The following is a 13,922-nucleotide window of genomic DNA, read 5'->3' on the forward strand; positions in this document are numbered from 1 at the left end:
AAGGGCAGCAAACCCCTGTTAAAAAGTGCTGAGGGGTTTTTTTCCCCCTTTTTAGCCAAGTCCCTGAAATTCAGATCCTTTCCTTGAGAGGCTGTACACGTACACGCTTGGCCACAGCTCCTTAAACGCCTTCCTGAGAAAGCAGCATGCTGTACTCTAGATGAGGTTGATCTTTGACTTGAGGAGAAAGTGAGTTGCCCCTAGTCTTCCCTGTGCCTGAAGGTGGGGAGCAGGTAAAGCAGGAGCGGACAGAGGCTGGATGAAGACAGAGGGTCCAGGAATCTTGCTTGAGCACAATGCTAAAGACCACCCAGGTGCCTCCCCAGCGCTGTTTGGCGAGATAGCTGGAAAGGCTGGCCGCAGCGCTTGCTATGTGTGTCCAGGCTTGGAGCTCTGCAAGTAAACACAGGGCCAGCAAGGAGCGAGGAAGCCCATCTCTAGGCAAAGCCTTCGATGGCTTGTTTTCCCTGTCTATGGGACGCCTGTCCCAGCTGGGCTCGGGGCAGCCCAGCACATACAGCTGGGTTAAGCTGTGCCATGGGCACATGGCACGTTCTCAAGTGAAGGAGAAGGTCCTGGTGGAGCTGGTGCAGGTACATGTGTCCTCTGCTGTCCCAGGCCACTGAAATCTAAGGGAAGTCTGATGTTTTGTAGCTATTTTGGGTCCCTGAGAAGTGTGAAGTAACTGTGCCACTCGGCCAACTTGTGCAGCAAGGACAAGTATGAAACCCAAAACGTGATTTCCTAAACTTTATCCATTGCCCATCACTCTGCTGCTCTTTCCTAGAACACCTAGACCCAGGAGAATGCTTATTTGGGGTGGTGCCTCTCTCATTTCTTTTCAACCTGCCATACATCTGGCCTGGTTTGTGTCAGCAGTGACTTGCACGAAGACCTCCCAGGCTTCTTGGCTTTTGCTAAACCTTTCTGGAGGCTGGGAATGCTTGTGAGCCAGAGCTGGCCAGGTCAGCATGGCTTAGAGGGAAGAGGCAAAATAACTGGAATGATACTTGCTGAGCTTCAGAAGAAGAAATGTGTGTGACTTGAGGGGGCAGAGTGATGTGTTGCACAAGATCTTCATCCAATTGCCTGCATGAGTGATAGCTTCCCAGCACAGAAACGTGCCCCAAAACCATTCTCCGCAAAACTTTCCTCCCCTCCTGTCTCCTGCTGTGAGCATGAGAGCCAGCATCCCCTGCAGGAGCCCTCAATCAATGTGGATCCCTAATGAGGGAAGTGTGATGCTCTTGCATGGCAATTTACCCCTCCTCACTGCCTTTCCCACAACACCTGGTCTGTTTGAGGCCAGTCAAAGATGAATACGATGCCATGTGTGTAATTGCTCTTCCCCAGCTGGTCCCCTAGAAGGGGAAAGGAGTTTTTTCATTTTACAGGCAGTAAGTCTCAAAGAGATAGATGGTCGTATTAGATCACGGTTTGAATGGCCCCAGCCAGAGGTAATGCTCAGAACAAACTAAATGGCATCTCTCCAAGCAAGGCATTCAAGCAGAGCTGTTCTCCAGGAGTGATGCTGCTGGAGGGCCCTGGGAAAGACACTCTGCTGAAGCCTCTGCTTTGCACAGTGAGCTGTGAGTGCACGGGGGAGTACCAGGCTGTACTGCTCCCTCCTCACCCTGGCTGCTTGCCCAGGCTTAGCTTCGCGGGGTTAAACTCCCGTGCTCTGCCCTTGCTCATGTTCCTGGTGCCACTGGGTTTCAGGCACAGGGTGCCAGGCAGCTTGCACCAAGAGAAGGGTCAGCAAAGAGTTAAACCATTTCTAGTTGTAAACATTAACTATTACATGCTTTTTATCACAGACTAAACTGCAAAGTTAAGGTGACTCTTTTATTACCAGACTCTTTTTCTAGTTGCTTATAGTTTAGTTTTAAAAAAAACAAACAAACAAACAAAAAAAACCAGTTTTGGCAAAAAGTATCCAGGTCTATTTTTTCTTTTTTCAGAAAGATTAGGGATAAGCAATCTAAAGATGAGTTTTGGAGGCTGTAGCTGGCAGAGAAAACAGACAGAAATAGGCAGAAGGAGATGGATAGGGTTTTGAAAAGGTAAACCAAACTTTCTCAGATACAACTGTTTCAGGAGGGAACTCCTTCTTTTGAGTATCTAGCTTGAATTTCTGAAGTCTGACCTGCATGGATACTGGGAGTTCACAGCTTTGGCAGAAGCCTTTGGGAGCTGGAAGAGGCACACTGGTATGTGCGCTGTGAAGAGTGGTCAGAGTGGGGACTCAAAGTCAGCATCCCGTATGACCACAGTTTCTCAGACGGTTCTCTGGAGAATAATTTACTTTACAGGAATGCTTGAAAATGCATTTAGTCATGTTCCAGAGAGGATGCTGGCCTGCTAATGAGAGATAACAGAAAAGACCAGGAGAAAGTTAATAATTCTGGTTTTAGATCTACATTTGAGTAGCTCCACGAATAAGGCAGGGAGCTGCTCGTTCAACAGTGGGGAAGAGCCTGGGGACCGCTCGGGGACCAGGCACCAGCCCAGCTGCAGCAGCCCTGGGTCGCTGGGCTCAGGCAGTGAGTCCCAGTGTTAATGGGCACTGGGGCTGGCACAGACAGTTGAATGTTGGCATTTTTTTCCTCTAGAAAATGCAGGAGTTTTCGCCAGCTGTTTTAATTCAGTTTGGGGCAGTAAGAGCCTTCGTGACCTAAGCTGGTCTCATGCAAACCTTTTTGCACCAATTTCTCTGTGTTGGTTGAACCGCTACTTTAGTGGTACGTTGTTACACGGTGAGCAAGTTGCATGCCCTCAGAGTTTCTCTGGCTCCTCCATTGCCGCAAGCTCTCCAAGGGCTTGCTTTGGGCCTTGCAGGCTCACGTGAAGCTCTTCTGCCATCTTCTATATCTGTAAAGGTCATCGCTGTAAGAGCAAGAGGACGTCAGGGAGCCTTTGCTCACTCTACCACTGTGCTTTCCCCATAGGGCTGCATGATTCAAGTTATTTTTTTCTTTTTTTTTTTTTTTTTTTTTTCCCCCTCCAAAGAAACTGAGTCGCTGGATGCATCCTTCAGTCAGGCTTGGGCTGCTGACTTTGCAGGGGGATGCTGACCTGCTGTGGCACTGCTGGGAGAGGACACGGTGCTCCTGACACTTGTGCCTACCTATGCTAATGAAATGAGCCTGGGCTGTGCTTTGTGGAGGTCACTGTAAGAGGCTTGGAGCTGGTTGTGATTAGTGAGGTATTGTAATGAGGGCCAGAGGGACACCAGCACTGAAGCCTTTGGGCAGGGCTGGCTTGTTTCCCTGTAGCTCCATCTGCAGTCACAGCCTGATGCAGGGGACTTTCCTGCCTCGCACCTGCAAGAGTGTGTGGGGGGGTACCTGGGGGTCAGATGGCCCAGGAGCCTCAAAAGGAACCATTGCAACGAGTGCGGATTCCTCGGCACTGCAATTCAGGAGGGTCCTAGCATCCCCCATCAGGCTTCGCTGGAGCTGGACGTGGCGAGGAAGGGTTTTCAGGTGGTGGGTTGCCTCTCCTCCAGGTCAGGTTTCTGCAGGGTGGAAATCACACTGTGCCGTGGCGTGATAGCAAGGCTGCGTGGCTCGAATGGCAGCTCCAAATCTGTTGATGATTTTTTGCTCGATGTGGTTTCCTTGCTTATGTTCTTCATTAACGACGGCTTCAAAATTGCTCTGAGGCTTCCAGCTGTAGCACCCCGTGCAACAAGCCGGGGAGCTGCTTCATTGCCACCTCCTTTCCTCTCCTGCTGAACTCAGGATTCCCGGATGCACAAGAAGACACTGAAACGGACCCGCAAGTTTGTGGTGGATGGAGTAGAGGTGAGTGTCACCACCTCGAAGATCATCAGCGAGGATGAGAAGAAGGATGAAGAGATGAGATTTCTCAGGCAAGTGGGTCACTGGGCTGGAGGGAGGGCAGGGCGCCGAACCAGGGCAGGGTTTTCTTCTCTGCAAGCAAATCCAGGAGCGACCTAAAGTCCTCTCATTTTCTGTCTTGGTACCACTTGGACAGGACAGTTGTCCAGCGTGGACATCACTACTTTTAGCCTTTCCTTGGCTGGCAGGGGGCTTGCTGTACTGCGTAAGCTGAGGTCTGTTTGTATGCAGTGGAACGAGGGATGCAGCTCAGGAATAAGATGCAGCAAGGCTGTGACAAGGGATGCTTGTGCTGTGGCTAGTTGTGTCCTCTGGGGATGACTGAATGTGTCTCCAGGGCTGTAGATGTGCTGGCTCGAGGGAAATAAGCACAGAAATCTTCTCAAGATGCTCCTCTTCCTTTTGTTCTTGTACCTCCTCAGACTTCATTAACAGAAAGGTCAAGGGAGTTGTAAACTCCTTGAGCGTCACTTAATATTCATGGGTGTATCCTCCCTGCTTAAGCCTTTGTGACTCCTTTGCAGATCTTATGGCTCTCAAACCTCCATGACCTATTCTCAGGAAGAGAAACTGCTGTTTCTAGCTGGGTTACTATCATTAGCAGCACTGAAATGAAAAGGACCTTAAAATACAAATTGTTTTGCTTGATGCCCTATTCTAGGCTCCCTCGTGCTGCTCTGAGGGACTCCCTGAGAACATAATCTGTCCCAAGTATTTTGTGTCCCTGCAGCAGCCTTATTCCTAGGCCCTAATATAAGATCTATGCAGAAGCTCATTAGCTACTCATTTTTGTGTGAGAAGTGCATATAACCCCAATAAAACACAAGGAGCATGCATACTATCAGGGAATTTCCAGGCACAGCTGCTTTCTCCTGGTCCACTCTTAGCTGTGGTGGCATCCCTGAGAAGAGGCTCCTTCTAAATTTTTAAATAGTGCCTGCTCCATCTGCAAGGTGGGGGAAGAGAGGGTTGTACTTAATGTGTAAGGCTAGTGTACAGCAGCAAAGGTCATGGTGGGGATCTGGCATGGGGAAACTGCTGCTGCTGTTCCTTTTGCATGGTACATCAGTGATTTCCAGCTCCATTGGGCACAAACGTGGCAAATGGGCTCAAATGCAACCGTCTGAGCAGAGGCTCCCTTTTATTGGATATGAAGCTGCATGAGAAGAGTGATGCAATGTTGTGGTAGATAGGTCAGAATTTGGGAAAACTGCCCTTTCTGTCACCCAGGCATGAGCAAGAACGGATGTGGAGCACAAGGGCCAGGCCAGAGCAGCACCAGCTTGGCCTGAGCTGTGTTCTGAAGACCAGTGTGCACTAACCCAGCTGACAGAATAGGTATTTTGGGTGCTGGCTGGGGGAGCGGTGCCTGCAGAATCACCTTAGGATCTTTGACGGGGCTCGTTTAAGAAGCTGTGAATGCTAACAGGCCTTACCTGTGAAAACTAACAAGTTTTCCAACAGTTACCGTAATTAGCATCCTGCTTCCTCGCAGTGCTCTGGTGTCACAGAGCACGAGAGCGCATCAGTCAGTTGGTGTTTACCTCCTGCCTGTGCTCAAAGCAAGTGGCAGGGTGCTACGGGATGGCTGTGCAGCTTTCATTCCCTCCTGAAGTGCTCTGGTTATTGATTCTGCCATCTCTGCTTAGGCACATGCCTCTGAACTTGTCTGACTGTATTTCTCTCTCCCCCTCCATTTTAACCCTCTGCAGGCGCCAGGAGCTGCGGGAGCTGCGTCTCCTTCAGAAGGAGGAGCATCGAAACCAGGCCCAGCTCAACAGCAAACACCAGCTGCAGCTGGAGCAGATGCTCAGGCGCTTCGAGCAAGAAATGACGGTACGTGGGCAGGGAAGGGGAAGCTCCTGGGTATCGGCTCATTTGACTTGTCTACAGATGCCCTGCAAACCCTTGTGCAGGGCGATGCTCTCTGGGTTGCAGCAGTCCTGGGGCATCGTGGCTGGAGGGAGCAGGACCGCCGAGGAACCGCTTTGGGATTTGAGGCGTGGGATGTGTTTGTGGAGGACAGAGGCTTTCGTGGGCATTAAGCATGTGCAGCCTGCAGCTTGGGAAGCACTGACTGCCATTGCCCGGCAGGGTGTAGCAGGGGAAGGGTTGTTATGGACTTTCCCTCTTTAATGATCTTTTCTTGTGTGTCTGTTCACAGCTACTGTGAGAAACAGTTTATAGTGCTGTTGTATTTCACAGAAAAAAACCCTTTAAATAAGAAAGCAATGTGGCTAGTGTGTGACAGCAGGAAATCTGGCAAGTCTTTGAGCATAAATTGAGTAAAGATAAACTGGGCTTACATACTTAGTCCCTCCATGGGCAGCTTCTGCTGAAGTAAAATAATTTTGTAGATAAGTCACTTCAAAGCTTTCATGAGCCATCTTTTAAATACCCCTTTATTAATTCCCCTAGCATCTACGCCTGGTAACCCCATCCCCTTGCGGCAGGCTGGGAGCCATCACTCATTTGTGTGCTCTGTTGTATTTCTACAGTCTTGATGTGCTACGTCTGTGAATTCCCATCTTAGCAAGTCACTTCTCATTTGTGAGATTTATTCACCATACCGTGCTATGTGGAAGAGCCCCAAACCTACTTCTTTACCCTTTTTCTGGGGCAGTTTGCAACCTGCTCTCGTTGACACCCGGGTGCTCCATCCCTGCAGCTTGGAGGGAGGGAGAGATTGGACACAAGGGTGCTGTCGGAGCGCAGTGCCCTCAAACTTGGAAATCCTTGTCTGCAGAGAAAGAACCGTTATGCTCGAGCTTCACTGCCTGCTAATATTTGCCCAGGGCCCTGGGTCCCAGTGGGATGTTGCAGATCAGGATGTAAGCAGGAGAAAGGCTTGAAGTGCATCAGCACTAGAACAAGTTAAAAAATGCTTTGTACTCACGCTAGAGCTGGCTCTGCCCTGTGTGCTTTGTGGGGTGTTATTTTGAAATTTCTCTCCCCTATGTTTAGTAAAGAGGCTCAATCCATGCAAGGACAACCTCCTGCCCCTTTTTTCTTTTTCTTTTTTCTTTTTTTTTTTTTTTTTCTTTTTTTCTTTTTTCTTTTTTCTTTTTTCTTTTTTCTTTTTTCTTTTTTCTTTTTTCTTTTTTCTTTTTTCTTTTTTCTTTTTTCTTTTTTTCTTTTTTCTTTTTTCTTTTTTCTTTTTTCTTTTTTCTTTTTTCTTTTTTCTTTTTTCTTTTTTCTTTTTTCTTTTTTCTTTTTTTCTTTTTCTTTTTTTTTCTTTTTCTTTTTTCTTTTTTTTCTTTTTTCTTTTTTTTTCTTTTTTCTTTTTTTTTCTTTTTTCTTTTTTTTTCTTTTTTCTTTTTTTTTCTTTTTTCTTTTTTTTTCTTTTTTTTTCCTTTAAAAAAAACCAAACAGCTTTTGGAAGGAAATGAAGTGGAGAGGACACTGAGGTTGACCTCTGTTCCCTTCCCCTATAGGCAAAGAAGAAGTTCTACGACACTGAACTGGAAAACCTTGAACGGCAGCAGAAGCAGCAGATTGAGAAGATGGAACAAGATCACTCACTGCGCCGGCGGGAGGAGGCCAAACGCATTCGCCTGGAGCAGGAGCGGGACCATGTAAAATTCCTGGAGCAGCTGAAGCAGATGAAGAAGGAGGTAAAAATGGGGATAAGATGGAGGAAAGCTGGCTTCCTGCATCTGTTTCTTCCAGGAAAGCTTCAGCATTTCTCCATAGCAGGATTTGAGAGGGAAGCAATTGTTGGTGTTTTAGCAGGAAGCTCTTGCTTTTCTGTGGTATATTTGGGTGTTTCCTGAGGTCCAGCTGTTTAGCAACATTAGGTGGGGTTGTTCTTGGCCTAAAGTTACCTGCTGATAAATCTCATTTCCCTCCCCAAAGGTCAAAAATGAAGTTGAGAAGCTGCCACGGCAACAGCGCAAAGGGAACATGAAGGTCAAGATGGATGACTTTGCCCAGAAAAAACAAACTATGGTAAGGCTGAGAGAAGATTACAACTCCAAGACAGGGAAGTGCATAGTAGACAGAAGCATCCTTCCTCCCTGAGGGACTGGCAGTTTCTCAAACACCACCAGATGCTTTTCAAGTTGCAGCAGAAGGAGTGCTCATGGTGGTACTGCTGTTTTCTTCCAGGAACAAGAGTTTTTGGCCAAGCAGAAGGAGGACCTGGAGCTAGCCATGAAGAATATAACCGCCCAGAACAAAAAAGAGATCTGTGACAAGGAACGCGAGTGCCTGAACAAAAAGCAGCAGCTCATGAGAGGTGGGTGGCAAAGGCTGTAAAGGAGGAAAGCAAATGCTGTAACGATGGGTTTATCCAACGCTGGCTCTTCCCACGCAACAGATGCTGTGACAGAGTTGCAAGCTGGCAGAATAGGATTTGGAAAAAACAGCCTTGCCAGATCCTGTCTAAATGTTTAACAATAATAATACTTAGTGCTTTAATCTTCAAAGCTCTTTACAAATACGAACCAATTAGGCTTCATAATTGCAAGAAATGATTCTCCAATATGGTTTGCAACCAATTTCTCTTGGAAAACAGGAGGTGAACGATCACCCCCCCCGCATCTGCTGCACTGCTCCTGCATATAGGGATTGCTCATGGTTGGGACGCTTCGTGTGACCTAGCTGGGGGGCCAGGGTGGGTTGTCTCCTGACCCTTCTCCCTTCCTCAGACCGGGAGGCGTGCATCTGGGATCTCGAAGAGCATCAGCAACAGGAGAAACACCAGCTTGTCAAGCAGCAGCTAAAGGACCAGTATTTCCTCCAGAGGCATGAGTTGCTCCGGAAGCATGAAAAGGTGAAGAGTCAGAACCTTCCTATGCCAGTGCTGGTCGGCAGGGTCCCTGGGTGTCCCCAGAAAGGGTGTTTCCCTTCCAGGCTCTAAGTGGGTAAGGGTGGGTTAGGGGTTAAGGGACTTGGTCATTATTAGTGGAAAGGGACCAGAATAACGCTCGGGTCAGCCTACTTGCTTGGGACACGTATTCTGTGCCACACGCATTTAACAGACAAGAAGCAGCTGTGAATTTTGGCAGCTTTTCTGGAAATCTGTCACTGTCCAGTGTGTGGGATGGTGGATTCCCAGAGCAGTGACTGAAGACTGGCATGTCTCGCAGTCATTTCTGCTTCCTTCCAGCCCCCTTCTCCTCTGCTTTCACAGCATGTTCAGTAGCTGCCCTCACCTCTTGTCCCTTTGGAGCTGTCTGTCACCAGCCACCTCCCTGCAACTCCCAAATCTGCTCTCCAGCTCTCTTTTGATCTCCTCAGCGCTTTCTTATAGGCCTGAGGTGTCCCTGCTCCTCTTATACCTGTCCCTCTACCATTGCAGGAAAGGGAGCAAATGCAGCGATACAATCAGCGCATGTTGGAGCAGCTGAAAATTCGGCAGCAGCAGGAGAAAGCCCGGCTCCCCAAAATCCAGCGAAGCGAAGGGAAGACACGCATGGCCATGTACAAGAAGAGCCTTCACATCCACTCCAGTGGGAGCGCATCCGAGCAGCGGGAGAAGATAAAACAGGTCAGGTCTTGCAAAGGGCACAAGGGTTGAGGCTTGGCTTGGGGGTGAAGTACTTCGCTGGCCTACAGGCAGAAGGGAAAAGGGAAAAAGACAACTATTGCCAAATTTCTAACCCACTGCAGGGAGTCAGAGGTTATTGCTTTTTGTGGCATCAAGTGTGGTTTTCAGCACTGCTTCTATCGTGACTAGTGTTGGGAAGCATCCTCAGGGCTTTTCTTTCTTACCTATACAATAGTGCACACTGGCCAGTCTCTTAACCAGGTTCAGAGATCAGAGCAACACTGCCTACACGGGCACCTGCTTTTCTCTCTTCCAGTTTGCTCAGCAGGAAGAGAAGAGGCAAAAAGCAGAGCGGCTGCACCAGCAGCAGAAGCACGAGACGCAGATGAAGGACATGCAGGCCCAGTGCGAGAGCAACACAAATGAGCTCCAGCAGCTGCAGGTACCCATCCCTTGTGGCTCGGTCTCTTGGGGCTGCCTCTGTGCTGTTTCTGCTCCATCGCAGGGAGCATGTCACAAGAAGTGGCTGCAGCGGACCGTCAGAGAACTAGACCTGATGTCCCGTTGCCCTGCCTTGAGAGGTTTTTGTGGCTGTGTCTAAGTGTGCCCTGGAGCTCAGAGCTCTGTATGCCTCTGGCTGGTGCAAGTCCTGTTTGATCACTGGATTTACAGTCCCAGCTGCTTAATGGGTGTTCTGTTTTGTGATCTGTGTTTAGAATGAAAAGTGTCACCTCTTGATTGAGCATGAAACCCAGAAGCTTAAGTCCCTGGATGAGAACCACAACCAGCACATGAAGGAGTGGCGAGACAAGCTGAGGCCACGGAAGAAGGTAGTGCCTCCTCAGCATGGGCAGGGTCTCCTGCTTGGCTGGGTGGAGGGGACAGTGTCCGTAGCTCCAGTGCAATCTCAAATACAGCTCTTGTGTGTGTTCCCTTCTGCTTAAGGCCCTGGAGGATGAGCTGAACCAGAAGAAGCGTGAGCAGGAGATGTTCTTCAAGCTGAGCGAAGAGGCAGATGGACAGACGCCAGCATCTCCAACCAAACATGCCAAGTTTGTCCTGTTCAGCTCTCCAGAGAGCTCATAACACCCCACAGCTGGCAGGCCACCAGCTGGTATTTGCTGTGTCCTCCTGGGCTGCAGGTGGGCAACTTGGACTTGGAAGATCCTCTTGGCAGCCTCTTCTTACAACAGCACCCTCCTGTCCCCTCACTCTGTCTGGGATAAATGTGGCTTCTGTCCTGCACTGGGGTACGCTGACTGGAAGTTTTAGTGGCTTTTCCAGGAGCTAGCCTGCTCAGCACAGCTCCAGGCTGGGAAGCCGGGCAGGACCTTTTCTGCGATCGTACTTGCACTGTTAGCTGGACGCGTTGCCTCTCACGTGAGCCTGGTGCTCACCAGGCTTGTCAGCTCAGACTGAAGCAATAACCGCACTGAACAGGAGAAACAGGCGATGGCTCCTGCCCTCTGCACAGGGGTTATCAGCCTCCCTCTCCACAGTGGCTGCTCCTCCTCCCAGTCCTCTGTAGGGACTAGTCTGTGGCAGAGCAGCTTTGGCATTGTCTTAGGCTAACCTTGGCCTTGTGGCCCCCCAACACTTGCCTTAGATTTATTTCTATCTGCTGTGGCCCTTTTTTGCTCAAGGGAGAGACAGTGATTTTTTTTTTTTTTTTTTTCTCCTTTGAGGAGAGAGGATTGCATTTTTTCTTTTCTCTTCCTCCCCATACAGACTATGCAGAAAGGGGATCAGCTGGATGCCCTTCCAAAGATGCTTCTGCTTCTTCATTTGCTGAGATTGCTGGCACCACAGTCCCTCTGGTGCCTAGCTAACACTATCTTAGCAGAGACTGGACTATGGCATAATTAAACTGTTCAGCTGGCTGCAGGCTTTTGTGTCTTAAAAAAGAGTATGTGTATGTGCGGAGGGTGAGATTTGTAACAGTGCTCAGTCCTGCGGTGTCACAGTGAGGTATCGGTCACAGTCATGTGCCTTCTGGTAAGGACAAGTCAGGGGCCGAAGGGTGTTATTGCCAGAGCTCTCATGATCACACAAGTGCTTGAGAGTTTTTTTTTTTGTTTTGTTTTGTTTTGTTTTTTTAAGTGCTATATACATGTGGGCCATGTGGGTCAGCCAGCCTGGCCACTGCAGTCAGGGTTATGGGCTGCAAAGCATCATTTGGAAGCAATAAAGGAGTCTTGAAACACGGGATGCAAGGGAAGAGGACATGCAAAGACAGGTCCCGGTGGCTTGTTGCTCCCAGCATCGCTTTCCCCACTGTTTCATCTTCTTATGATGTGCCGCAGTTTCTTGGATGATTCTCCTGGCTTTCAGGTTGGAGTCACGCTGCAGAGCAGCAGAGCAGTGGCAGGTCCAGCCCTCTGTCCTTTCTGCTCCATGGTGACGTGTCTCAGTTGGGCTGCCTTCTGCCTGCCTCCCCCTGCACAAGGCAGTGCTTGGCTGAGCTGCTGGGTAGGACCCAGAGCACAGACCTGGACAGGGGGACAGGGACCTCACCGGGCAGCACCTTCTTCTTTATACAACCAAAAGGTGTAAGGTAGCACTTAAGTTTTTTTTCTCCGTTGATCTGTGGACAGCGTTGTTTGTTTTGGGCCTGCTTCCCTAGCAAGAAAAAGTGCCTCTGCTTAAAAAAAAAAAAAAAAAAAAAAAAAAAAAAAGGTGGTTATTTTTAAAGTCTTATATGTTGATTTAGAGACATACTGGCATTTCAGGAAAAGGTGGTATGTGGTATGCTACACTTCTAGGTATCTAGCTGAAGGAGTCAGCCCCCAGGTCTTTAACACCTCTTTATCTGAGAAGTGCATTTACTACCCATTTAGAGTTCATAATACATATTTATAAGCTTTCTGCAAACTAGCAAGACTATATCCATTTGGGCCATTCCAAGTTTCTTCTGAATCCATACCATTAATGTCTCTATTAATAAACATAGCCTAGATGGATGTTTAAGGGCTGGGACCTTTTGCAAGCAGACTGCATAGCAGCTTTTCAGTAACTAGCCTGTCCTCCTAGGAAGGCTGCCTGTCCCATCTCCAAAAGCATTGACTGTGCCTGTCAGATACATTAGTGCTTGCTTGGGAGCTGATGTAAAATTAATGAATGCAGAGGGTTGTTCCTGAACCAGGACAATGTGCTGGTTTGAGCCTTTTAATTGCATTAGAACTGTGTTATAGCAGCCCCAGTGGTTTTGTTCCTGGTCCCACTGGGGTCAGGCTGGAGCTATTCTATGAAATGGTTGTTGTCACAGAAATCTGTACCCGGTGCCTGTCCTTCATGGGTTATGTATGACTTGCAGAAGGATGTCCTGCAGCACGCTGTTCGTAACATACCTCTGACTGCCCTCTTCACCAGCCCAGGGAGTGTCAGCTCTCTCTGGATATTGTGCAGCCATGAGGAAGGAGACTACTTCTGGGGGCTTTTAAAGAGCTGATGGGATGCCCCCATGGTAAATCAGTTGTCTCTTTCTCCAGTCCAGCTTATTTGCAGCCTGGAGCTAGCAACATAGTTTTGCTTTTGCTAACAGAGGGTGGGAATGGTTTTGTCCCCTGCCCTTTCCCTATTCTCTGTTCCCTCTCTGGGTGTGCCAGGTCTCTAGTACCGTGTCCCTCTCCTGCAAGAGGGCAGGGGGGCACATGTTCTGAATGTCGTGTTTACAGAGTGGTTATATGTATTTTTTTTTTTCCCCCACTCTCAAAAGAGGATGTTTTTGTTGTTTCCTCTTCAGAAGGAACCATGAATAAACCCAGATTGGTTTTGAGGGGGGGTGGGATGCCATTTTTTAAAATGTGGCTTTGAATTAAAAGGGTTTTTTAATATTTTGTAAAGTGTTTTCAGTGGGGCCACCACTATGATGTAAAGACCCTTCTAATAAAGTAACAGACTGAGAAACCTGGGTACGTGTCTGATTTCCTGCCTGATCACTGGCTGTGGCCTCATACCAGTTTTGCTTCATGTCAGGGTTTTGCTGACTTAGAGAAACCTCCAGAGCCAGTTCTGGCATGTGAACCTTGCAAGGCTGAACTTCCAGCTCTTTAAAATAGAGGTAGTTGCTTCAGAAACACTTCTGCTGCATGCTGCAGCTCAGTGGCAGTAACATCTTTGCTATGAAGCTGAAACTCTTGGTAGATTTTAAGTGAAGCAGCAGTTCCCTCGATGACTTCGTTGTGTGTTAAAATAGTGCTCGGCTGACCCTGCTTGGTGAAGAGGAGTATTGCATCCTGTCGCCTGAGGAGTGCAAGCCACTTGTGCATGGCTTTTTCTTCCTTTTTAATTAGCTTGCCTGGCTTTAACAGAAGATCTCAGACAAATGCCTCGGCTCCCTTGCTTTGGTGGGACAAGGTGGTCCTAGGGATGCCTCCCTGCCTCCTCCCACGCTGTCCTTGGCTGAGGAGCACTTGGATCCTGGGGATGCATTATGGGGCCAAGATACAAATCACCTTTTCTGCTGTCAGTGTAGGGGGAGAACTCTGCTTGCTCCCTCGGATTGCTCAGAAAAGCTCCCACCATCTCTGTAACCAGCCACAGGGCCTGTGTGGTCTTTGTTTTCTGCT

The 13,922-nt window shown here is 48.6% G+C and overlaps 1 protein-coding gene across 2 annotated transcripts in view; it reads left to right on the forward strand.

Annotated features, from left to right (window-relative positions):
* STK10 (serine/threonine kinase 10) overlaps positions 1-13,260 on the forward strand; it is a 52,860-nt gene extending 39,600 nt beyond the window's left edge. For both annotated transcript variants that reach the window (XM_029998176.2, XM_041119370.1), the window contains 10 exons: positions 3,744-3,874; positions 5,576-5,699; positions 7,298-7,477; positions 7,719-7,811; positions 7,971-8,100; positions 8,513-8,637; positions 9,166-9,354; positions 9,671-9,796; positions 10,071-10,184; positions 10,300-13,260. In XM_029998176.2, the coding sequence (XP_029854036.1) occupies positions 3,744-3,874; positions 5,576-5,699; positions 7,298-7,477; positions 7,719-7,811; positions 7,971-8,100; positions 8,513-8,637; positions 9,166-9,354; positions 9,671-9,796; positions 10,071-10,184; positions 10,300-10,440 (1,353 nt within the window). In that variant the 3' untranslated portion in view covers positions 10,441-13,260. The remainder of the gene's footprint in view (positions 1-3,743; positions 3,875-5,575; positions 5,700-7,297; positions 7,478-7,718; positions 7,812-7,970; positions 8,101-8,512; positions 8,638-9,165; positions 9,355-9,670; positions 9,797-10,070; positions 10,185-10,299) is intronic.
* Positions 13,261-13,922: the final 662 nt, after the last annotated feature.

The sequence above is a fragment of the Aquila chrysaetos genome, chromosome 22 (assembly GCF_900496995.4).
Source record: "Aquila chrysaetos chrysaetos chromosome 22, bAquChr1.4, whole genome shotgun sequence".
Lineage (NCBI taxonomy): Eukaryota > Metazoa > Chordata > Aves > Accipitriformes > Accipitridae > Aquila > Aquila chrysaetos.